Source organism: Chlamydotis macqueenii, chromosome 2, assembly GCF_036417535.1.
Source record: "Chlamydotis macqueenii isolate bChlMac1 chromosome 2, bChlMac1.mat, whole genome shotgun sequence".
In the NCBI taxonomy this organism is placed as follows: Eukaryota; Metazoa; Chordata; class Aves; order Otidiformes; family Otididae; genus Chlamydotis; species Chlamydotis macqueenii.
In genome coordinates, this window is record NC_141557.1 from 141,604,428 (window position 1) to 141,629,980 (window position 25,553).

The 25,553-nt window shown below is 38.4% G+C and overlaps 1 protein-coding gene across 2 annotated transcripts in view; it reads right to left on the bottom strand.

Annotated features, from left to right (window-relative positions):
- Positions 1-2,252: 2,252 nt before the first annotated feature.
- Positions 2,253-25,553, bottom strand: part of YWHAZ (tyrosine 3-monooxygenase/tryptophan 5-monooxygenase activation protein zeta) — a 28,996-nt gene continuing 5,695 nt past the window's right edge. For both annotated transcript variants that reach the window (XM_086741095.1, XM_086741096.1), the window contains exons 3-6: positions 11,248-11,371; positions 6,817-6,980; positions 6,631-6,726; positions 2,253-3,310 (exon numbers count right to left, since the gene is read on the bottom strand). In XM_086741095.1, coding sequence (XP_086597221.1) covers positions 3,251-3,310; positions 6,631-6,726; positions 6,817-6,980; positions 11,248-11,371 — 444 coding nt within the window. In that variant the 3' untranslated portion in view covers positions 2,253-3,250. The remainder of the gene's footprint in view (positions 3,311-6,630; positions 6,727-6,816; positions 6,981-11,247; positions 11,372-25,553) is intronic.

Here is a 25,553-nt window from a genome sequence, read left to right on the forward strand (position 1 = left end):
AAGGACTCAGAGTTCAGCATCTTGAACTTGCACCTTTCAAATTTCTGCACACCCATGCGGTCACTCTGGAGGTCCTCCCCTTCTGGAGGACAAGGTGGATACTTGGCTGCCCTCAGTGGAACAGGCAGTTCAGTTAAAACATCTCCAACCTCTCTCACCGTTCTGCCCGTTCAACCTGTGCTGTCTTGTCTGCAAGCACTATACAGTTCCGGTGGAAATAGCAATTCTGTAATGCAAATGTGTGCAGTGCTACTACTGCGCGAAAGGCTCAAAGAGTTCAAGGCTCCTGTGAGCCTTTTCTGCTCAACAACACAGGAGACTACATTGCAGAATGGGATACGCTCTGTGTGAAGCAACGCTGCCGCATTTCAGCAGCATCTTCAATGTCAGAACAAAGACTAAAACTACATGAAAATACGTTTGTAACAAGAGGAGGCTGATCATTCAATACAGGAAATATTTTTCATAACCAAATACTGTACATCGCTCTAGCGGAGGAATGGAGGAAATAGACTTGGGGTGAACCTTCTGGCCTCCTCTGTAAAGATACCTTCATATTTTGTGTTTAGAGGCAGAGGAGTAAAATATTTCTTCTGCTACATTCCACCGGTCTTCATTTGATTACGCGCTTTTTAATTGTCAGTAATACCTTGATTTCTCCAGGCACATGAAGTAACTTCATAGAATCCTGTTACCTTAAAACTTTCTTAAACAGTTGGATAAAGATTAAAAAATAAAAAATAATAAAAAAAGGCATTTTCAGGTCACATCATTTCATTTCATTATTTAAATGTTTAGAGTAAAGCAATTTACCATGCAAATTGAAAGCAAAATCCCTTCAATAAGGGAAGCACTCAACGTCTTCATTAAAGCCTTTCCCAGAGACAGAACTCACATTGGCCATAGAGTGAGCTATGGTCTTTCCTTTCTAAAAGTGGATCCAGTATCCCCAAAGGAATTTTTTAGTCATGGTCTGCCAACTTGTATCTGCTTCCAGACTGGAATGTGGCCCTTTGTTTTGTAAATGTATTTGATTACTGCTTTTTCCTTTTGACAAGTGCTTTCTGTACTAAAGAAGTAATTGTTACTTTTTTCAGTGGTAATTGAGGGATATACCAAGTTCTCCCTTAGAAGGCCTTATTAACCCTTGCCCTGCATATTCTTCCCTTCTTCCTGTTCTTAATCAGATTCTAATTTTTATTACCTATTATAACAATTATTATTAGGTGATTAAGATTATCCTACCCACCTTTTCTACAAATCTTGGACAAAGGGCTCGGCTGCTTCTAGAAATGGAGCATCACATTCCAAACGCAATGATCGTATATCTTTTAACTTTAAAAAAAAAAAATCCTATACTGAACTTCTGAAGAGTCAGACCCGTAACTTACTTATGTCTACTGCACGTGGAAAAGGGTAAAGCAATGCAGTTCATGTTCAGTAACTTGGTTCATCTGCTTTTCCATGTATCAGATTAACCTGGTGACACCAAGATAACTTTTCACCCAAGTAAAAGTTATCTAAAACTAGAAAATACTTACCCTGTGCTTACAGGTGCAGCTCAATCAAGAAAAAGGCCACTCAAGCTTCCCTTATGTTGACTACATAAATACAACAACAATATTTTAATACAATTCAATTATTTTCCAAGAGTCTCAGTTCTTGACAGAGATGTGCTACTGTCTGAAAATTAGTCTCAATTTCCCCAGAATTATTTCAGTTTCAAACCAAATATCTACAAATGCCATAGTTATTCTGTGAATGCCATCAGTGTAGACGTCACCAGGGACAAGGAATGGAAGAGCATTGTCACTCTGGGGAGCCTTTCCACAAACTGAGCTGTAGTGTCTGAACCCTCTGAACTCTATGGAGGCTCCTGCTCATCTCTCCTTTAAAGAGCTAACAGCAGCAAGCTACGAGTTTCCAAATAACTACACGTATTCCAAAGGTCAGCTCTTAAAGAACTTTGTATGCCTTTTGCTGCAAGTCTGGGGACCATATGTTTGTTAAGTTATCTCCAGAGTACCAGCCAGAAACCTGTAGGCATCCAGAAGTTGCCAATTAATTAATTAGAGCAACCTTAAAATCAGATACGAAGTATTCAATCCTGACCTCCCTGAAATTCATTAACTGTCTAAATGAGCATTAAGACTTTTCCATAATAAAAATACTTCCATTCTGAATTTGTGTGTAATACTGTCATTACTCTAAAAAGTGTGGGAAAACAGATCACATGAAATCTACACCAAAGGTAGTTGAAAAGTCCATTCATAAAACTTTTATTCCACTTACATCAACTTAATACACGTGTTCTGAACAGTTATGCTTGGATTGTTCATGAAAATTTCATAAGACATTAAACAAAGCTAGCCATCATCTCAAGTTATTTCCCTGTTAACTATTTTTACAGCACATGCATGTTAGGCAAGTATCAAAAAAAAAAAATCACAAAAGCAAAAAACCTAAAAAAGTTAAATACATGGATTTTTGTTTTACTGCTGTGCTCGATATACAGTGTCATTATGGATATCAAGCAATTCATTTTTTACTGCATCTTTACTTGTACATTTGTTCTTAGGTTGCTTAAACCATTTAAATACAAATAAAATGTGTAGCAAAAATAATGAAAGCAACAGCAGGTAACTTTACAAATAATGGAATGTGAACCGTTTCTCTGTCCTTCTCTAGAGAAAGTTGACTGGGTTATCAAACTGTCTTAAGGAACACTTCAGCTGCAATCAAAGATGTACACTTGATTGGTATAGTCCATAGATTTCACATGTTGACTTGACATGCAACATCTATGGGACACCAGTTAATTCACAGCCGTGTGCCCCAGCTTGAATACTCATGCTAACTACACCTGTGGCTGCAACTGATTATCCCTTTTTTCCATCATGACAGACCAATATGCAAGCAGTCGTCTTTGCCTGACATAGAAAGCTGTTTTAACACTGGCCTTGTGGGAAGCCACAATGTACCAAAAGTACTATGCCAAACATGTAAAACTTGTATAAAAAATTCACAACCCTATATTGGCCACCTCAGATGAAAACAGGTAAGTTCCCCAAATGTTAACTGGCTCTATTCCCCTAATATTAAACAAAACCACATGGGAAATATAGAAATCCAAACAGAAGTAACATAAACCTGTCAAATCGTAAACAAAAACTATTTGTGGGACAGCATGGATGACAAATGGTCTACTGTGTAAATTTCAGAATGAGGCAGACGAAAGTTGGAAGGCTGGTTAATTCTCCCCTCCTTCTCCTGCTTCGGCTTCATCTCCTTGGGTATCCGATGTCCACAACTGTTTGGGAAAGAAAAAACGAGTAGAATATGTAAGCTATTAGCATTTATGACTAATAATTAATAAGGAATTATTAGACAGAAAGTCCACTTCTTAAATAATTTTGCAATAGGTCCTACAAAGCACCACGGGAAAAAAGCACACATTACCATTAATATCGTTCTTTCTGCAGGAAAGCAGAAAAAGTAAACTGCTATTACTTCTACACATGACAAAACTGGAAATCTAGCGTTAGAAGACCCAACCCTACACTGCGTTTAACGAGGAAGTTCATGAACAGTCAAAACCAAAGTCTCATAGCCACAAGGCTCATTAAAATATGATTACAAGCAGGCAAGAATCAGACATACAGAACAGATACATGAGAATCAGGAACTAAGAATACCTGGTTTCCTCTGGATTTGTACCTTCTTCTCAAGTGAGCTTTATACCTCTTTCTGAAGGAAGAGCTTCAGTAAAGGTCTCTCTACATCCAAGTGAATGCTACCTTTTCTTCAGAACAGGCATCTAAAGTTTTTTGGTTTGTTTTTAAAAACCAAAAACATTTCACTGAAATCTCTATCCCTTAGCCCTACTCAGTCAACTGTGTTCCCCTTCAGCAACTTTTGGAACACAGAGCTTCCAAACTTGGGAGGGCAGGGCAAGGAGGGAAGAAAATGTGGCTAAACATGCAGTATGCACAAAATCCTACTTTCAGCTCCATTAAAAAAAAAAAAAAAAAAAAAGAATCATATTAAGGAGCCATACATCAAGATTAGGTACCAACTAAGGAAACTAAGCACCAGTTCCAGAGCAACATCTAGTGCAAAGAATTTTTGTGAGCCAAGTATTTCGCCGTGCTGTCTGCTTTTAAGCTATTACCAGCCTAGCATGATTTGTAATCTCTCGCTTTATAAAGTTATAGCAGCATTAACCAAATCCTCCACACTCTATAGCATAAGCTGGTAAAACCTAAGAACAACTAATTCTCTCTACCTACAGTCCTATACCACTAAGGTCTCACAAGATGCTTAAAAAAAAAAAAAATAAATCATCCATAATCAGAAACATGTTATCCTTTCCAGGAATACAAAACAATAGAGAAACTTGCACAAGACCAGTAGCCTTGATCTTGCCTGAACACAATACCTGATACCTGCACTAAATGTTCCTTGCTGAAGGCATTAACAAGTCAGTTTACTGGAGACAACAGCAAACTTGCCTGTTTCTAGCCCCTGTGCTAGATTCTATACCGCATTATTAAAATACTACATTATTCTCAATTTCAGTGCTATTTTAATACAGAATAATTAGTAAGAACAGTTTTTATTAGAATTTTATCACCTCTAGAGTATCTTCAGATATATACATATACATACGTTTATTCACTAAATAAAAAGGGTCTGACTGGTATGAAAGGAAGATTATCAATTGAGAGCGCAGTTTAACAAAGCTGCTGGGGAATAAAAAAAACCCTAGGGAGAAGGGATGCCTTTTGCTTTTGTTTTGTTTTTTAAAGAAAACAAAACAATTTCATAACAGAGCAAAGAAGGAATTATCTAGCAATCGTAGTAAAACAGATTTTGACTTGATATATTAAATAGCCCTCTGAATACTTCTGCCTTCAGTTCTTGCTGAGAACGAACAGACTCCTCTTCAGCCATCGAAGACTCAACATAAAAAGAACCTTAAACTGAGGAAATTCCTCCTGCACACAACCGATCAACATGCTGGATCACTGTCAAAAGCCTATCTCACAGACTGTAAAAGACCTGCATAACTAGCAAAACAGGCCTTTACATTTATGAAATTTAATACAGTCTTTGTCAGTCACACATACATAAAAATTTATTTCCTACCTCAAGAGTTGTGGAAAAACGTGGAACCAATGCACTCATACAGGTCATGGCAAGCATTTAAGGCAAGACATATTATCCATTCAAGAACATGGAATCCTGCAGCTGTCTACAGCTTTCTCCCTTATAATGGAAAGCTCACAGCAATTATCAGGCCTACTGCCATAGCTCACACTGTGGCAGCTCAGTCCAACTTTTACTCCTGTATGAAACAACTTCCTTTCCAACTGCTACGACAAGCTTTACATTATTTTAAATGGGAACCTAGCAATTCAAGTCAGCTTCTATTTTCTATGTCAATACCACTCATTCAGAACACAGCTCTTGAGCAATCTCACTCAAGGGGACAGTACACACAGACATTGAGAGCGATGTCAACCCTGTATCTGTCTCCATTACAGAGATTGAGAAATCTCCTCCATTGTTTTGTAAGCAACAGCTGGAACAATCACAAGTAGTTTTTTCAGTAGTGTTAAGTTGCCATTCTAATGGAGAAGGTTCCAAGAACAGGATATAAGATGCTAGAAATAAAAGCAGAAAATACGGCAACTGTACATTACTTTTTGTTATGTTAAAAGCAGTCCAGCTATTTTGTAAAGGTCTCTGATATCAGATGCACAGAATGCGAACAAGGGGCTACATCTGGCAACAAGACGTGCTTCTTATTTTTCCATTTCTTGCTAGCAGCTCTCCCTTCCCCCTAGGAGGACCAGGGAGTGAACTAGACCATTAATCACACTATTGCAAGTTTGCTTACATTTACTATTTCATTTGCTTTAGATGTTTATCTTTGCCAGTTTTAAAGTTCAAAGTGGGTTAAAAAAACTCCACACACCAGATAAAGATTTTGATTACTCTGACAGAACAACACAATCTTAAGTCATAACTTACACCACAGATAGCTATGAGTCCAAGGGAAAAAAAAAAGAAAGAAAAAAAAAAAAAAAAAAGAATTAAGACTGTTGTTTTACGACTGCCGTGGAAACAGCCTGGCTAGCACTGATTCCAGTTTCAGCTTTACTAAAATCAAAACCAAACAGAAAACCCTTAAACAACAGGTCCTTAAATGGACTTGCTAGTTTTGTTTGCAGTTTTCACGTACGATCTATTCCTTGCACACACAATCACATAGAATAAGCTACACGAAACTTGACGTACGTTTTGAAGAGGCAAATGCGACTGTATTCTCAAACGCTGTCTGACAAAAGATAATAGCTTTGCTAGTCACAGTCTAAATGACGTCACTTAAACATGCTAAATTCCTTGGATAACAAAACCTGAAAAACTTGGTTAATTTGTCATCTGTCAGGAAACGATGTTAATTAGCACAAAGACAAAAAAGACTATGCAGGAGAAAAAGATGTAGCTCAGAACATGATGTACTGTAAACTCATCTGTAAGCAAATGACAGGCACAGCTTCACAGCTAAGAATGAACAGGACAACTCTGAGTGCCACCAAGACCAATCCCATTAATGATACTCACTGTCAAGTTGTCTCTCAGTAACTGCATTATTAGCGTGCTGTCTTTGTATGACTCTTCACTTAATGTATCAAGTTCAGCAATTGCTTCATCAAAAGCCTAGTGTTATAAAAAACAAATAACTCCGTTGGTCATATGACAAAAGGTTATGCAAATAATTTAACTGGAATTCCCCCCCCTTAGACTTACCGTTTTTGCAAGGGAACAGGCTTTCTCCGGGGAGTTGAGAATCTCATAGTAAAACACGGAGAAGTTTAGAGCCAGACCTAATCTGATAGGATGTGTTGGTTGCATCTCCTTTTTACTGATTTCAAAGGCTTCTTGATATGCTTGTTGTGACTGCTCCACTATCCCTTTGGGGGAAAAAACCACACACAAAAACCACAACAAGTAATTAATTCACATACTGTATTCAGACATACAATCAGGACTGTGTTCACGCTTGCATGAACAAAGTATGTTAAAAGTGAACGCCTGTGAATGAGCACATTAACTAACAAGTTGCTATTTTATGAAGATTTTACTAAATTACATTTTTAAATTATTAAAAAAAGGAAGTTGTCATTGACCAAATCACAGGTTTGAGTCTCTCCCTGCCAGTCTTTGACTACATGGATTTACAAATGTTTGTAGCACTTAAGGAATATAAAACCCACCACCTATGTGAAAAGGTACAAAATCTGAAGTTTTAACGACACACAGGTTTGATATAGTACCACAATTCCAGTGTCTTTAAATGCTGCAAAGTATTACAGATGCACATTTTAGCCACAGAAAACAGAGATGACCTTTCCCTACCACACTGAACCCTTTCAGTAACAGTAATTATGAATTTCCATTCACATTGCTTGGCAAAGATAGTGTGGTATATCTCAAACTAAATTAAATATTTTTAAAAGCTTCCAATGTAATTCCATTTTCAATGCAGAAAATATTTTTACCTAACTTAAAAATTTAGTACCTATAAATCTTGAAGTAAGGGAGGAAAATTGACAATTGGACTCTTTTTTAAAAGATTAATCTTTTGTCGTTCTCTTCATTTTTCCAATTGTACAAGTTACAAATGCTTGGTGGAAAAAAAACTCAACTACGTTGTGTATACTAAGATTGAAGAACTCAACAGTTTCCATTTTCACTGTGCACACTTGAAGTTACAAGCAGCTTATGCCTGCACAAGTCAGAGATCATGGCCCAACACAGCCCACAAGCTGCACTCTGCCCAATGACTGCAGGAGCCAAGAGACCCGCTAGAGGAGCACAAAGGGACCATTGTTCTCGAACTCTCCAAGACTGTTAACAGCATCTGAGAAAAAGGTGGGCAGGAAGTTATTCAATTCAGATGCAAAAGGATTCCAATCCTAAGAGTTCTGGGTCAAACCAGAAATCCATCCAGCATGATCTCTGCAAGAGTGCCAGTCACATGTACGAAAAAATACAGGAAGGAATGTTAGGCTAAGGACTAAAAAAAATACATCAGTATTTAAGTCAGAAATACTTAAGTCTGAGGATAACTGAATATCAATATCGAAGATGTCTATGCAATCTCTATTGGTTTATCACCATGTATTCACAAAAAATAAAGCATCATATTGTCCTCTTCAACATGGAAGAGGGAGGACACTCGCTGCACAACTATTCAACACTTCTTTGTAGAGAGAAGCACTACTAATTGAGTGCTTCAGAAAAATCAGACAACTGCCACAATACCTGGGAAAGTGATCAGAAGTTGGTACGTTACAGTTAAGAAGAACTGGATTTACCATTAATTAAATTTAGAAATATTGAGAAGTCTTTTACTCTTCTCATACTGGAAAAGCCTTAGAAAATGCTATTTATGAAAGGCAAAACAAGCATCATAAAAAACAAGTAACCTCAAGGAATGAAGCTGAGCATTATATTTTAAAATAATCTTTATTTATCATTAATAACTTTCCAAAAAAGCATATTTTTTCCTCCTTATTTGAGAAAATACAGTTGCCTTCTGAGTAGTGATTTGGGGAACTTAATGTAAAATTTGATGTATTCTGTTAATTTTTAAATCAGTCACCCAGTATTAAAAAAGTAATATGATTTTTAACCTCAAATTCTTTAGAAAATGTTGAACAGTTCCAAAGTTCAATGCTAAAATAGTAGGGTGAGGTACCCGCTTGATATTCCTGTCTGCTAGCTTGCTGTAAGAAAACTCTGGTTGATAAAATAAACAATCAATCTCGCTTACCAAGGTAAAAAAAAAAACAGTTCTTATAGTTGGGAGCTTTATACTGTTGCTTTATTTACTGCAAAAGGCTGAAAGAATACTGTCCAACTAAATGGCCGTTATTTTCTAAACTGTAGTTATCAACTGCTCTTCTTCAAGGTCACAGACAGTATGCAGTAAAAGCCTGTGAGATGAAACACTTTGGGTAGGAAAAAAACCCCATCTTAAGTTTAGGAGCCATAGTGAGAAGAGGGGCTAAGGAAACTTTAATAGATATGGCATTTATTGATTATTGCTGTGCATGCTAATACAAATAGCGTTTGATGCTTTGCTAACTAGCTATTGTAAAAACTACCCGAGGGGGGGAAGTCTTGTATTCCCCAACCGAGGGGTCTTGCTTTGTGCTTTGAACTCTTTATCTGAAGTGAGAAGTCCTGCACCTCCCGCACAAGGACAGTCCTGATAAGAACCAAGGGGCCTCCTTCAGGAGCCAGCTAAAACTGGACAAATGACTTCTTGGAACTAATTGTAATACCTAAATGACCTCTTGGAACTAATTTTAATACGGAGCGGGGATAGCTCATGCATATGTATAGGCGTGTTTTTTTAACTTCATGCATATGTAACACTTGGTTGTATAAAATTCAAAGTGAATTGCCATGCCAGGCGCGCACGATTTTGGCGGGACTACCCCCCGTGCTGCCCGGCGCCGAATAAACATACCTACTTTACAATCTTACAGATTGTGGAGTCTGCTTTCCGCACGTCAATAGTAACTATGAGTTAGATGGGCTTTCAAAAAGATTTATTTATCTGGAAACCCATTAAAAACTGCTCATCCAGGAGACTCGGTTAAATAAAAAAGAACTTCCAAACTATGTTAAACAAAGATTTTCACAGTCTAATTTTAGAGCTGCAACTTAATCTTCAACAGAAGAAAGAATCTTTGGGATTCATAATATTGTACCTTCTATGCATGTGAATAGGGATTACTGCAAAGAAAATATAATTACTCTCTGTACAATAACAAATATAAAGTAATGGTTACACACGCAACTCTGCAGTCACCAAGACTGGGTCAGTTTGCACGCAGTAAAGCATGAGAAGTGAAGTCAAGCCCTATTAGCCTAAGACTGAGTATCTTTATGCAACTCTCTACTATCCAGCATACCAGGGAAACTGGCTACCCTATGTAGCGTGGATATAACACATAGGCCACAAAGCTGAAGCAGACACATATATCCCCTTGAAATTATTCCAAGTCTGTTTCACCTCCATACCAAACTCAATCCCGTTTCTGTGAAATCCCACAGACACCTTTCTATATCATACTGGGAGAGCTTATTAGCTTGAGAGCAGTACAAGGCCACAGGGGCACCACAGGCTCAACAGCACTGCAAAGAATCCAGTAAGTCCTACAAAAGGGCAGAGTACTACTGAGCATCAGCCACACAGCTGAACGGCTCTTCAACAATCCCCAAGGGTCCTGAGTCCACGCATTCAGATTGCCTGCACGCTCTCAAGCATCCCATACTTCTGCAGCCTGAGCTGCAAGAGAACAGCTCAGGGCTAGCAGAAGTTACCAGATCAAGCTCTGTGCTAAAATGCACTGCTCCTCAGGGCACGCTGCCACCAGTCCTAAACCAGCTCCAGGAAACAGCTTAGCACCATTTGCAATGAGCTGTACCTAAACATAATCATCATTCTGAATTGAAGGCGACTCTGCAGGGAGTCAGCATGTTGTTAAGGTGTCTCTTCAACTTAAGGACTTGTGGCACTTAAGCCACCTAAATATATTAAGTACCTTATATTAACCTTTCTAACTGAAATTAGGTGAAGGCAATTTACCTGCAATTATGACAAACTGCTTAGATTAAGATACAAGAAACCTGAGGAAATAAAAACTACTTGGACATTAAACTACCATGGCTAAAGAAGAAGTTTTCCTAACAGTAAGATCAGTTTTATTAATCCTTTTCTTCTCCAGGTGGTTTCTAGTCTCTTTGCTCACTGAACCTATGCGGACTTTTTGTATTCTACAGAAATGCAGGAGAAATAAGATGAATAAAACTTCAAAAAGCTACTTTATCCCCCTACAAAGTGGTAAAAAAACCAATACTCAACCAGAGAGAAGACACATAAACTTGTACTTCAGTGATAAACCAGATGCATGCTTAAGTTGAAGTTGATTTCAAGACTTCATGACTGAACATCTGTTCCCTGCTTCAAACAGCAGAGGAACATAGAAACTTTCATAACTCATTTGAAAGCCAACGATCTATGATTTTTCTTCAGAAAACAGGAAGCCTATTACAAAAAAAAAATTACATCCAAATCAGAATTATTCTAAAATTAGTCGTGTCACCACCCCACTAATAGCAATATAATTTGACAATATTTAGCCACAAGCTGACATGCAATACCTTTCTTGTCATCTCCAGCAGCAACCTCAGCCAAGTAACGGTAGTAGTCTCCTTTCATTTTCAAATAGAAAACTTTACTTTCTGCTTGCGAAGCATTAGGGATCAAGAACTTTTCCAACAGAGACTAAAAGAGAAACAAAGAATACAGTGTTTTGAAGATGCATACTTTTACAGTGCGTTGAACCAACAATTTGATTATACTACAATCTATTTCAAAGTCAAGACAGCTTTACTTTTTGACTATCTTCTTCACATCCTACATAGCATATTCAGCAAGGTACAAAAAGGAATGCTGCACACTGTGCCCCTATGGGGAAAGGAGGCTGTGCTAATTAGCAGATGAGTCTTGTATGACCGAAGGAAGCATTTGTGTAAACCATTACACAATACCCTAACAAAAATAAGGTAATCTAAAAATAGACACACATTCACACAACGGAAGACAGTCTGCATCCATGGAAGATAATAAAAAGATCTGAAGTATCAGCTGCCAAATCAAAGACCCAAATATCTTACATACACAGGAAATAACTAAGCCTCATTAATCTAGTTCCCATTAACTGGAATGCTGTTATTGGCATTGCCAGAAAAAAAAACCTGGAAGGTGAACCTGGATTCCTGCATTTCCAGACAGCTGACAACCTGACAGTCAGCTGCACAGCACTGAAAAGGATCATCCATTTAACTTTATGTGCTGCCCTAACAGGCGTGTCCTCTATCTTCCAAAGTAAAGGTAGCTCTCTGGAGTCACTCCACCAAATCCTCCCTGTGGGCTACCAGTTAAGACCAGGTTTTTCTAGATTATTCTAACTGCTTATTAAATTAACATAGCAAGTTCCCAGCTGAGGCAGTCATGTAATTTAGCAAGAGTTCTATTATGATGAAAAGAAAAAAAGGAAAAAAAAAAATATCACCAGCTCCAACATTTAGTCAAATTAAGGTACAAGCCTGTCAAACTTCTTGATACTGAGTGCTTAAAGCTAGACTTTGGAAAAAAAAAAAAAAAAAAGCCAGTTATTTAAAAGCCAGAAAAAGTGCCAAAGTGTTCCTGAATACTCAGATCAGAAGCTGTTACTTATACTTTGCTAAGGCTATGTAGCAAACAATTTTTTGAAGTAACTCTTAGTAAGAATTTTTGGGTGTCTTCCCCCCGCCGTGTAAATTAGACGACTGATGTTTCAGTTTTGCCTTACTGTTTTAGTTCGTATTTCCAATAACACCACAGAAATGGACTATCTAATTCAGTTCCAACCCACAGAACAATGGCTGCTTTACAGCACTTTCCTCTAGATAGCACCCTGCAGATTAAGCAAATACGTAACATTACATACTCCTAGGATAGGCATGCCCTGAATATCGTGGGCTGCCACTGCTGTACTGTCACACAGGCATTCATGGTACCTGCTCTGCTTAACAGGCCAACCGACATAAAGCTACAGAAAACTGTTTAAACAGAAAGAGCAAGAATAGTGAACAAGTTTAGTTGACTGGTTTTTGTTTTGTTTTAACTGAAGTGCTGTTAATTTGTTTATATAAATCATTAATATTTACCTTGGTAGCCTCAACCTTGTGCAAAACCCTTCAAAATGAAGTGACCTATTATGCCAGTGCTTTCTCATTTCTATCTCAGTACACAGGGTAATGAAGAAGTCCAGCTGACAGAAACCAAAATCAGACAAGGTTCAGCTATGTCTACGCTCCAACGAGATAAAATACTGCTAGTGGACTTTCTTTATTGGTTTCAACATAACAGCAGGTATTAATTCAGTCACTTAACAGATATTGTGGAGGTCGGTAAATAGTTTCATTTTATAACTACACAGGGAGAAACTGACAAATACTGTGTGTCCTTGCTTCCCGTCTGAATGACGGCAGAGACAATCCTTTGGCAATAAAGGAAATGCAACACAAGCAAGTTGGCAACAGAAGTATTTTTATGGAGACAAACGGGCTGCCAAGCTGCCTCATGCCAAGGGCACCCTTTTGGAGGGCATACCACTATGCAAGGAGAAGTGCTCAGAGCCACCTCTGCCCCAGTGCAGCTGGAACGAAGCAGAAGGCCATAAGGTATACGGCTCACGCGCTTCAGCAAACTACTTACGCGCTCTGTTCTCACCATTAGAGAACTTCAAGATTCACAGCTATGACATTTCTCATCAGTGCCAAGAAACTCTGACTTCAATGACAAATGAAGGTTCCCAGCCACTGAGAATAAGGCTCCTTATTAGTTTCTCTCTATAGGACTGCAATTAAGTCAGGTGTGTCAGTCCGCACCTACCCTTCCGGCACCATGGGGAGTTGCCCTCCTTCTGTACCCTCCATTAATTGGCCAGACTAAAATATTGTCAGTGATTCTAGAAAGAGAAATTATTCATCATCTGTATAGAAGGTTGTTCAGTTAAAAAGTACAGCTCTGCTCACTCCCATAGCAGCAACCAAACTATCAGACTTAAAACGTCACTTAGGTCACAAATGAGGTAAAGTTGTTTGCAAAGACCTAACTGAATGGGTGAACTGCACCAGCAGACAGAGAAAGGGAAAGACTACCCATTGAGAAAGTCTTCCTAATCAGACAGATACTAGCAGAGAAACAGCAGCTCAGACAGCACGTAAACCTTGTTTTGAAAAAAAATTTTAAACCCATGTCAAAGTTAGAAGACTGACGAGAAACAGCAGCTCAGACAGCACGTAAACCTTGTTTTGAAAAAAAATTTTAAACCCATGTCAAAGTTAGAAGACTGACGAACTAAGAAAATCCCTTCTAACAGCTCTTCATCGAGTACAGCCTATGCCAAGAGGACCTGACTCGGAGACTGCACTGGTAGCTTCCTCATATCTGGATGAAAGACTATTCTAGACAAACAACACGTAGAACTGGTAGGCCATGTATCCCACATATCTTCGGGAGAATTTTATTTATGCCAAATACTTTATGAACAGCAACAAAGTTTGAAAGCAGATTAACATTTAAAAGTTAGCATGTGAAAATTACTGAAAGGAGATCTCTCCCCTAATATTTATTTAGTACTATATATTCAGTTCTCCTGTTTGTACCAGTCTTTTTATTTCAGGATATATTTTCTTTTACTGGCATAATTAAACACAAAGCACTTCTTTAAAGTTAGCCTGAAGATTCAGAGTACAGTGATTTATCCTAGAGAGTGCCTGTGAAAGTCAAAATCTGCATGGAGGTGGTGTGGCTACAGAAAGCCATACAAATGAGACCAAAAGAACTACTGACCTTTTTGAGTTTAATTACAGAAGATAACATAAAATGTTAGGCATAACGAAAGGCATAACCAATCTAACACTTTGTTATCTGCTAACATATCTGCTTATGGGGAATACTATTTATCTTTTTTATTAAATAGCTTTAACTGCAAGGCTCCTCTAGAGGATACAAATTTTTCCACAAGGAGGAATATAGAATCATAGAATGGTCTAGGTTGGAAGGGACCTTCAAAGATCATCTAGCCCAACCACCCTGCAAGGAGCAGGGACATTTCCAACCAGATCAGGTTGCTCAGAGCCCCATCCAACGTGGCCTTGAATGTTTCCAGGAATGGAGCCTCTACCACCTCTCTGGGCAACCTGTGCCAGTGTTCCACCATCCTCATTGTGAAAAAAAAAAAAAAAAAAAATCTTGATATTTAAGTCGTATTGATGGGTTCTCTTTATTCAAAGCAGAAGAAACAGAAACAAGAACTGTTTTGATAGTACCACCAATATATGCCTACCTCCTCTCTCCTCTACCAGTTGATATGACAATGTTTACCAGTATAGAGCTAATCATGATATGGGCCACTGAAGTGCTAACAGCCAGCCCAAGACGGGACCAATCAGCCTGTGTTAGGTGATCCGCATTGCTGCAATGCACAGAACACCCTGACAACTGAAGTCCATACAGCAAATATTACAGCTACATGGCACGTAGTTAAGCCCTCATGATCATTCACGACATTCCTGCTATCACGCCAAATTCCCATCCATTTTCGATATATACTAATATGCACGAACTACAACTCCATGGGCAGTTAATTACAGTGCCTCAATCAGAATCTGGTAGAAACAGCTTTTTGAACAAAACCAAAACACCACTCCCTGCCCCCCAAACCCGACACCTATTCAGCTGTAATTGTCAGAGCTTTTAATTTGACAGCAAGAATCTAGCTGCTGTGAAACAAACCATAGCATTGTAGTCAATTAGGCAGATGCAGCAACATCTTAAAGCACTTTCAGCCAAAACCTGTAACAGCTTGTACAAGTGCTTTGAATACTTTTTATAGTAAAGTCATACAGAGTCTTTCCAGAAAGACTTAATGGAAAATTATTACCTTTAAAAAAAAAAAAAAAAAACAAAACCACCAAAAAACCCACAAATACCCAAACATGCATGTACTAAATTTGAATATCAACTCTTACTAATATGCTGGCCATTAAAAGATCAGGCTTTAACACTTCACATCTGCAACTCTGATCACGACTAAGTTAACAGCTTTCTGGCACTCTGGACTGGGACAGACAGCACATTGGAACTCAAAAGATGTCAGCTATGCTCACACATACCCTGGATAAGAAATCTCATAAATTTGGTACGTTCCCCCACCCCCAGGCAAGTATGCACTAGAGAAAAGTCTTTGTCTCCAGAGACATAACATAGGCTGCATGCATACAGCTTTATTATTCTACTGGCATACTCTAATCCTGGCTTATTTTTAACACTAAACTGGAAAGAGATTCACTTTCTTCATTCTTACGCACATTCTTTCGTCAGAGCAGGACACAGTCAACAGATGATAACATTAAGCACAACGTGTTTTGAGTCTATTTTGATGAAAGGCTCTAAGGACTTATTCCTGTGGTTTTACAAGATAAAGTCCGAAAGGGAAGAGTTATCAGACTCAGTTAGCAGTATGAAGGAAGCATAACAAGTAGTAATTCTGTGTAACAAAAAAATCCCACCAACAACCAACCCTCTACAAAAAGTCTGCCTGCTTCCTACTGCAAGTAGACATGCTTCAGTTTGTCAAGTTGTGGTGAGAATTTCAGTTGAAGACAGGAAGCTAACCCATAAAGACTTGAATAGTCCTTTCCTGACACTTGAAGCCTAAAAACTACCCTTCTTTTAAAAGCATTTACTTACATCTTTGGCAAATTACTTGTGTGGGCCAGAAGACTACTTCCAAATTCATCATAAGAGCATTACAATCAATGCCTCTATTTTGCCTTGCTGCTTGTAGTTCTGTGCGTACTTCTCTTTATTAAAGGCTCAGTCTCAGAACATGTTATTGCCTAGGAACTTTAGTTTTAATGTACTTGAGGATTGTATCAACAGTTCAGTTTTCTATTTAAGGTATCTCCCTCCTGACAAACAGAATAATAAGAATAAAATCACCAGATTATAGAAAAAATATAGTCGTAAATGAGCAGGTAATATATAAAATACTGAGAGCAAGAAATTTTGTTTTTAAATACAAAAAAAATTAATAATTAAGATACACTGTGAGTTAAAAAAAACCCTCTAGAACTACTGGAGAAACAAAAAGATGTTGCTCTTGCACAAAAGAACCAAGCTGCAGAATGGCAAAAATCCAAAATAATACACTGATAAACACTAGGTAATTTAAACCCTATCAGTTTCACTCAGAGCTAGCCAGGCAGGCCTTTGTTTTCATGTAGTTATCAAAAGCCACCTGACATGACATTATTTCTAGTTTTGCAGATAAATTACGAAGGAGTATTAGCTGAACTTTAATCCATTTGTCATCCCTCTGTGGTATATGGCACAGGGATGAAGAGGACATGGAAAAAAAAAACAACCTTTTTCTTTTTAAATTCACGGAAGATGTAAAAAAAAGATATGATGTTTCTTTCAAGCTCAGCCTGAAATCTATTTCACAATAACTGACAATGGCCTAACACGACGTAAGCAGCATGCCACTGTCTTTCTCCAAGACATTACAAGAATACAGGAGGGATTGTACTGGCTGACAGGACTCTTCTTTCTACTAACTTACCTGCAATACTGCCCAACAGAGGATGTCATTAGCAAAATACATAAAGCAAGCAAGAAAATGTCGTGCTTCCGTTAGCCTCACCAATGTCTAGGGACTTCGGAGCCAGATATGGTTTCTCTGAATGTAATAACCTTCAACAGGCTTCTGATCCACATTTCACACATTGTCCAAACTTTCCTTACATCAACATGATCTTAATACCCACAATACACTATAGAGAAGAAGCTAGAAATAGTTGACTACCTGCATGTGAGAAAGTATTACTTTTGTCTTAAATCTACTTCCCAGTTTTATTAAAAAAAAAAAGTTTAGCTTATAAAAGGACTGGTACTCAAGTCTTCATATCTTTTAGAAGACTACCAGATAACTTTGGATTATTTGAAGAGTTTCAGTACCATTTCCAAAAAGGAATCAAAAGCCCTCGCTGCACATTCACACCATCCAGGTAGCTATTTACTTTATTCTCTACAAAGGAAGAAGGTGAGGAAGGAAAGAAAAATAAGACATATATGGATATTAAGAAAAGAGACATCCAGCTGAAGCATTGTGTTAAGACAAGTAATCAAAATTACAGTCCATTGAATCTTAAGATTCAGCTTTCCAAATGCATCAAGATACATTTACTAACTGAAACGCAGTAAGTACCAAGCTCCTCTCGTGTCCCAGTGCTTCTAGGGGAACCACCCTGCCTTTGTGGCAGGAGACAAAAAGCCATCCAGACCACCGTTACAGTGTTGACTTGCTGTTTTCTGACTACCCGCACAGCTGAGCACGAGTATTTTGAAGAATTACACATATGAAGTATCAGGTGTATGTAGGTAGGCATTCAGAAATATTGATTCAAATTAGTGCTTCTGGGTACACACTTTGAGGGGAGAGCTAAATGTACTTGGTTTCATGAAGTGGAACTCACTAAGCAACCAGCACAGTAACTGTAGCACACCTTTGTTAAGCCATAGTTTTACAGACTTCTGTTTTGATGACAAAGTTATTGAAGTAGGCCATCTGCACTGGACAAGTTCAAGACACCTATCATTCCCATAAAAAGCTAGCATGCCATTTTTCATGCATGTGCTTTCTGCCTCAGCACCAGTTAGGAAAGTTACTCAGGCTATAAAACAACACGTGGAATTAGCTGCGCTGCACAGATTGGCACACACTACAAAGGGTTTAACCAAGCCATTTGTGGCCGGTAGGAATTTTATTTACAAATGTCTATCTGAATTATTGGAGGAAAATGGCACATATTTGTATTTTTAAGGGGAATATTTTAGACAATCTCTTCCTAAACCCAGGCTGTTTTGAGACGGGCTCATTATGCTGCTTCTGATTACAGTTCTACCTGGAGCCTGGGATCAGGACTCTGCAACTGCTGCCTCATGGGTGACCTCTAACCCTCTTGGTGGAAAAAAAATGACTGTTCTGCTGTCAGCCTTCTACTCTAGTCAAAAGCAAAGCCTCCTGTTTCAAGTTAGCTACAGATTTCTACGTACCCATTTGCTCACTAGAACAGGAATATAAGAAAATCTGTCAAATATTAGGAGCTGCTGTGGCACTGAAGATCTGACTGGTAAAACACCTGCTGAAGGAGGAAACAAGCCTGCTGCCTGTTCTTAGTACCAGTTATTCTCTCTTCCCATCAAATTGGCAAACAGACAGTAGCAGAAGTTTGAAAAAGGTGAGAAGAAAAGCCTGGCTGTAAGAGATGAGGTGAGAATGACAAGCCTGAGCATGGGTGAAATTCAGAATTCGGGACAAAGGACCTTCAAGCCGCAAGGAGGAATTCAGCTGTAGAGCTCATGCAACAGTGGGAGATGTGACATGAATAGGGACACCTGGGATTGATAAGACCAGGAAAAAGGCACACTGACTACAGCAAAGCTGCTAACCAAATCTGGTGAAGATCTAGAAAGGGAAAAAAAAATGGATAAAAAGGGGCCTGAGTAATAAGAAGATAACTAAAGAACTAAAGGACTAATGCAGAAAAGGGAATCCCGTGCAACAGAAAAGAATGGCAAGGAGATTTAGCTGCTTTAAAAAAGTACTACTAGAGCAATCCAAATGTGTTTCTTCAGAAAAGAGAACAAAAGCAGTATCACATATGGGCAGAGGGAGGAAAATATGGCAGAAAGAAGTAGGACACTCAGAAAAATAATCTTCATGCTGACATGAATGCTGGGGGATAGAAGTAAGTCAGTAAGAAGTAGGTGTATGCACTAAAACGCCTACAAGGTGCTTAGAGGGAAGATGTACAGAGGGACACACCATCGGTCTGAATAAAAAGGGAAGAATGGGAAGTAAGGCAATGGGCAGCAGCATCTCTTGTTCCACACCTTTGCAGCTCTCCTTGCAGGTCCACCCTCCCCAACTATCGTGCCCTTCACTACCTTGTTCCTTCTACCACTTTGCTTTCCAATTAGTATTTATGGTGAGGGAAGCAAATGTGCTTATATCCCTTAGTATCAGGATATAATCTTTGAGATTATTCACAGAATCATAGAACCTCCTGAGCTGGAAGGGACCCATAAGGACCATTGAGTCCAACTTCCTGCTCCTTGCAGGACTACCTAAAACTAAACCATATGACTAAAACTGTTGTCCAGATGCTCCTCGAACTCTGACAGGCTTTGACCACTTCCCTGGGGAGCCTGCCCCAGTGACCGACCAACCACCCAGTGAAGAACCTTTTCCTAATGTCCAGTCTGAACTTCCTCTGACACAGCTTCATTCCATTTCCTTGTGTCTCAGCACTGGTTCACCAGAGAGAGGAGATCAGCACCCCCTCCTCTACTGCCCCTCCCCCTACCGTGAGGAAGTTGTCGACTGCAATTTTGAGGTCACCCCTCAAAAGACTTTTAAAGTCATTCATGCCAATCATTACGGGTTTTTACCGAAGTATGCTTAACAATACATGACAGTGAAGGAATCAAATTCTGATGCATAGGCAAAAATACCTCTCCAGTTTAGTAACCAACTCTGAAAAAACTCATAGGAAAGGCAGCAGCCAATAAGACATTTAATAGAAAAAATATTAGGATTAAAGTATTTAATTTGTTGAGGCATTGCTACAGACCTCAATACACAAAACAGTCTCTGCCGAGGAACAAAGTCAATACACAATTTTTACCTTTTTTTTTTGCATTATCTTATGATTTCTTGAATATTGGGGCCTTTTAACAAAATAGAATGGTGCCAAACACAATCATTATTCTTTGAAGAAGCATAACATCATCTGAGAAACTTGAGATAATTGAAATCAATTGAGCTGCATGAGAATTTCTGCTACACAGGTAGGTCTAAGCAACAGCTATTGTGGCTGTACTCTGAACCAGAACACATTCTATCTGTCTTAAGACTCTACAGTTTTAGTAGTATTTCTGAAGAAATACTACCAAAAACTCCCATAAACATGATGTAACACTTTTATCCTAGGTAAAAAATAGAAGTAGGAACCATTTATCTTTATCAGTTTGCATTCTGAGCAGATTTGAAACCTCCTGAAGTAGGCTATGTATCTATTAGGAGTTCATTATAGCATACAATGTTAATAAAAACACTTTATTAGCAAAAATGCCATTTTAGCTATGTAAGCCTACACTGCACTAGGATAATCTGATCAGTTTCCTGTGGTTAAATATTTTGCTACCTGCATAATCACAAAGCATAACAACATCCAGAAAAAAATTTAAAACCAACCAATCCACAACTGCTCCCTACCTCATTTGAGCTGCATTAAATCTGATCTAAAAAAAATAAGAATTTACCGTTCATCTCAGCAGCAGCATGACTTACTACTTCTCATTAGAAGAGGCATTGACAATCTTCTGTCAGATTTGAAGAAAAATAAGCAACTACACAAGAGTTCACATTCAGTAAAAAACAAGTTTAAGAAATAATCATTAACTTAATGCTCTTCAATCAACTTTAACAGCACAAGCTTTCTCAAAGTATTTCAGAATGGTAGTCAACTACTGCCTGAATGGACAACCAATTCCAGGTTCACAGCCAGGAGCTGCTGTGTCTGCCTACAGCAAAGAACAAGTAAAGCATTTGAGAACCTGTTTCAGAAACACATACTTCTATCAAGTCTGTCTTCAACATAGAAGTTTCCAGATAAAACCAGAGATAGTGTGGCATCTGTTTATACAGATGTACAAAAATAATGTACTAACTTTGCTCATATTCTAAATTCTTTATTTCTACCAGTTACGGCTTTCACAGGCACGGTAAAAGCTGGTATCTTAACAATGCAGTGTTTCTACTCTTAGCCCTCTAAGTAACCAACCAGTGAAACAAAAACACTTAGCAGCTGCACAAAATTACAAGTACATGCAATGAAGTTCTTGCTTCAACACATGGAAGAAGGAGGACAGTATCTGTCACATACTGTGACTAAACTGATCAACTTACTTTATTTTGCTGCTTATAACTGCCTATCAGCAGTAAGTGCATAAAGTACTTGAACACTGAAGGTTTCTGTCAAATAAAGCAAGTTGTTAATTGGATGCTTTTGAACAGTAGAAGCACTATTAACTTGTTTTTTTCCAATCAAAGCTAACTACTAAATATTAATGCCAAGTTAAATTAACACAGCAAACTACTGGTTATAGTAAACACCTGTTCTACTTCCAATCAATGCAAGAGGATATAGATACATGCATACATGTATATCCACACGTGTTCATAGCTAACGTAAGTATCAGAGGTAGACTGCGTGCTTAAATATTTTTTTTGCATTTATGCAGAGCACCTTAGCTGATTTTACAACAGATGAATGCATTAAAGACATGTATCAACATTACAGATGCCCTTCTTGTGAAGATTAGTAAGTACTAGCTCATCTATGTTCATGCAGCCTAACCATCAGTCAATTACTTATATATGGTCAAATCTAAAATCCTTTCAGACACGAGCTGAAGTTTCATGTATTTACAATTATATGAACAATGTAGAATAAATAGAAACCAACACAAGTGATTTCACGTTTTAACTGATCCATGAACGATGTTTTAATTCTCCAAGATTCAACAGTTTTTCAACAGTTTAATTTGCTTAAAAAAAAAAAAAAAAGACCATTTGCTTTAAAAAAAATAAAGGAAATTGCTCTAGTCTCAGCAGTGCTTTCATAGCAGGGAAAAAAAAAAAAAAATAACAAACCCAAACAAAAAACCCAACAGCAAAAAAAAAAAACCCACCCTGAAGGGGTATAGCTACAACCAGGGAAGTTATTAAAGGATTAACAAGGTGAAATCATGAGGTTGATGCAAATTGCCTCAGCCTCCTACCTTCAGTTGATGTGAGCAATTATACCAGCCAAACCCTCACTGGAAAAGCTAGTCTTGGAGAGTTAATCAAAAGCTTAAACTATAACCATCCTGTGAAGTTAGTAAACCCTGGCTAAATTTTGCTCTGCAATATATAAAAGTTCATTCAGAGAAACATTTGTGAACCAGAGGTACTCGCATATTTTCACACAGAACACTAGCACATTACCTATTAACATATTTCAACACAAATTTTACCAACTTGAGATGACATCTTGAGTTCCACATCCAGGTTCGGGCTCAACAGTACAAGAGACACGGACACACTGAAGCAAGTCCAGTCTAGGCCAGCAGCATAATTATGGGGCTGGAGTACATGATTTACAAGGCAAAGCTGAGAGAGCTGAGTTTCTCCAGCCTGGAGAAGAGAAGACCAGCAGATCTTACTGCTGTGTACAGCTGCCTAAAGAAGATGGAGCCAGACTCTTCCTGGAGGTCTACAGTGAAATGATGAAAGGCAGCAGACAAGCTGGAACATGAGAAGTTCTAATTACACACAAGGATTTTTTTCTTTTCTTTTAACCATAAATACAACTAAATATTACGATGGGCTGTCCAGAGGGGTTGTGGAATCTCCATCCTTGAAGATATTCAGAATTTGACTGACAAGGCCTTGAGCAGCATCATCTAACTGGATCTGTTCTGAGCACAGTTGAACTAAACGATCTCCTTTCCAATCTAAATTATTAAATCAAAACAGCTTAAAATAATGATGAAGTTTTTCAAAACAAAGATTTTGGGCACCCAACTCCTAAGTTTCAACAAATTACCACTTCCCTTCTGTGACTGACATTCTGCAAACAGAAGCTTCTACAACAGTCTCCCCTTCTTTTCTGAAAACATCAAATAAAGGACACAGATTTCAAAGGCAGAAACAAAATGCAGTCAAAAATAAAAAATTAGGAAAGCCCGAAGGAGTCACACAAACAAAGGTAGCAATTTTCAGTCAGAACATTGAATTTTTTGTTAGTATCAGATATCTTCACAGCACAGAAGGTTGTATGGTATAGTCAGTTACTCAAGCTCATAAGCATCTGCTTGTCAGCACCACTCCACAGGTTAGCTGTGCTCTTTGACCATCAAGAGGACACAGTGAGCATACAATGGCTTGTTTTTTTTTTAAAAAACAAAACAAAAAAAACCCCCACAACCTCACACATATGCATGCCAAAAAGCATGCATATGGCTTCCTATAGGAGAAAGGATGAAGTTTCTTGATCCTGTCATTAAGAATTAGTGCACAAACAGGTTTTATAGATGCTAACACAGTAACCCATTAGATGTTTGCAGACAACTAGAAAACAGTCCCACAGTAATTGGAGTATGACTGCAATAGGCATTAATTCTGTGGTATGCTCTTTAAAAAGCCATTTAGATGCATTCTGAATGGAATTATGCTCCCTTCACCCCAGTGAACTGCAGCCCCATGACAAGTTATTAAACCTGCCCCTACTACCCCCACAGAACTACACATATGAAAGAATCACAAACCTAGCCACCGACTTTAACTGCACCTTCTCTTCTCACAGCAACTACCACTTCTAAAAAGCGAACCATCCATAACAAGTGCAAAGAAATCTAAACAGTATAAGCACACAACGAGTACCATTTTACATGTCTGAGCATGAAGTTGGGAAGAAATAACAACCTGGCGAAAACAGCAAATCTTATTGAGATGATCCTGAACAGCACCATTAACCTTCAGCTTCTCCAGCAGAGAGGGAGGGGAGAAAAAAGTGCTGCATAGCATCTATGTGCAACAGCAACGCTGCAAGACAGCCCAGATTTCAAGAAGCTCTCAAGACCCTAGGGGGAACAACCAAAAGGGAAAAGAAACAGTGAAACAGAGCACTTCTGCACTGCAAGCAAAGAGATTTATAAGGTATGACTGGGGGGAAACTTGGAGGAGGAAGAGACCTCACTCAAAATACCGGGCATGGGAGAAGAACATAGAACAGTCACATACAGTACACTTTGGAGGGCATGCAGGGGGCTACTGATGAATGTGCCAGCCTAGGGAAGAGAGTGTAACTGTCTAGAATTACATTGGTACTGAAGTGAAGATAACCAGTTGTGTTTTAAATTATTAGTTTACATTTAGCTCATGCCAGAGACTGCCTGAAAGCTACTACCAGTTTAGAGCTCCTGATAACTTCTAATATGCAGTATCAGATGTTAGTTTTTCAAAGGTCTCTCCATACATTCTTCTCTGTACTTCAGAATCCCCATTAGCCGAAAAATTAATGTTACTACAGATTTAATTTGGACCACTTCAGTTACAGCTCTGCATCCCTTTAACTACAAAAAGCATTTTGAAGAAAATCCACACCTGTTAGACTAATAACAATTTTTATTATGGAAATGACAAATGAAAAATCATTATACTGGTATTTTAGACAGACCCTCTCTTCTACTATAGAAAGTGAAACAGGATGTTAAAGCACACACTTAGCTAACACGAGGAAAAGTACTTAATGAAAAGCTCAGTTTCCCATATCAATAAGAAATTTCTGAGGCTGGAAATTTTCTATAATACTCAAGTACATTTAAGATGCTTGAGTATGGCAATGTACTTCCTTTCCCCCACACGCTATATTATTCTTGAAGAATGTGGAAATCCAGTCTTTATTGTTACAGTGCAAGGAACTTGTACTATGCACAATGTGTCACAATTATTTGCAGTTTATCAGCTCTACCAGACCAACTCCAAATTAAGAGTCGGTTATACCACATCTGAATATACTCCAGTGTATATCTGACAGAATCGGTGCTGCATCAAGAGATTTTAGGTGTCTCTTCTTTGTACCACAGCACTCTGAGGCTGCAGCAAAGAAGAGGATGAGTTCAGCTGTCTGTGGAGCTGTAGAGGTACTCCATGGCAGGTTCAAGTGAGGGAAGACTTAAGAAGTGGCAAGGATGTAGATGTTGGCTTTTCCTGCTGCAAGGTCAGTGTAAAGGAGAAAAA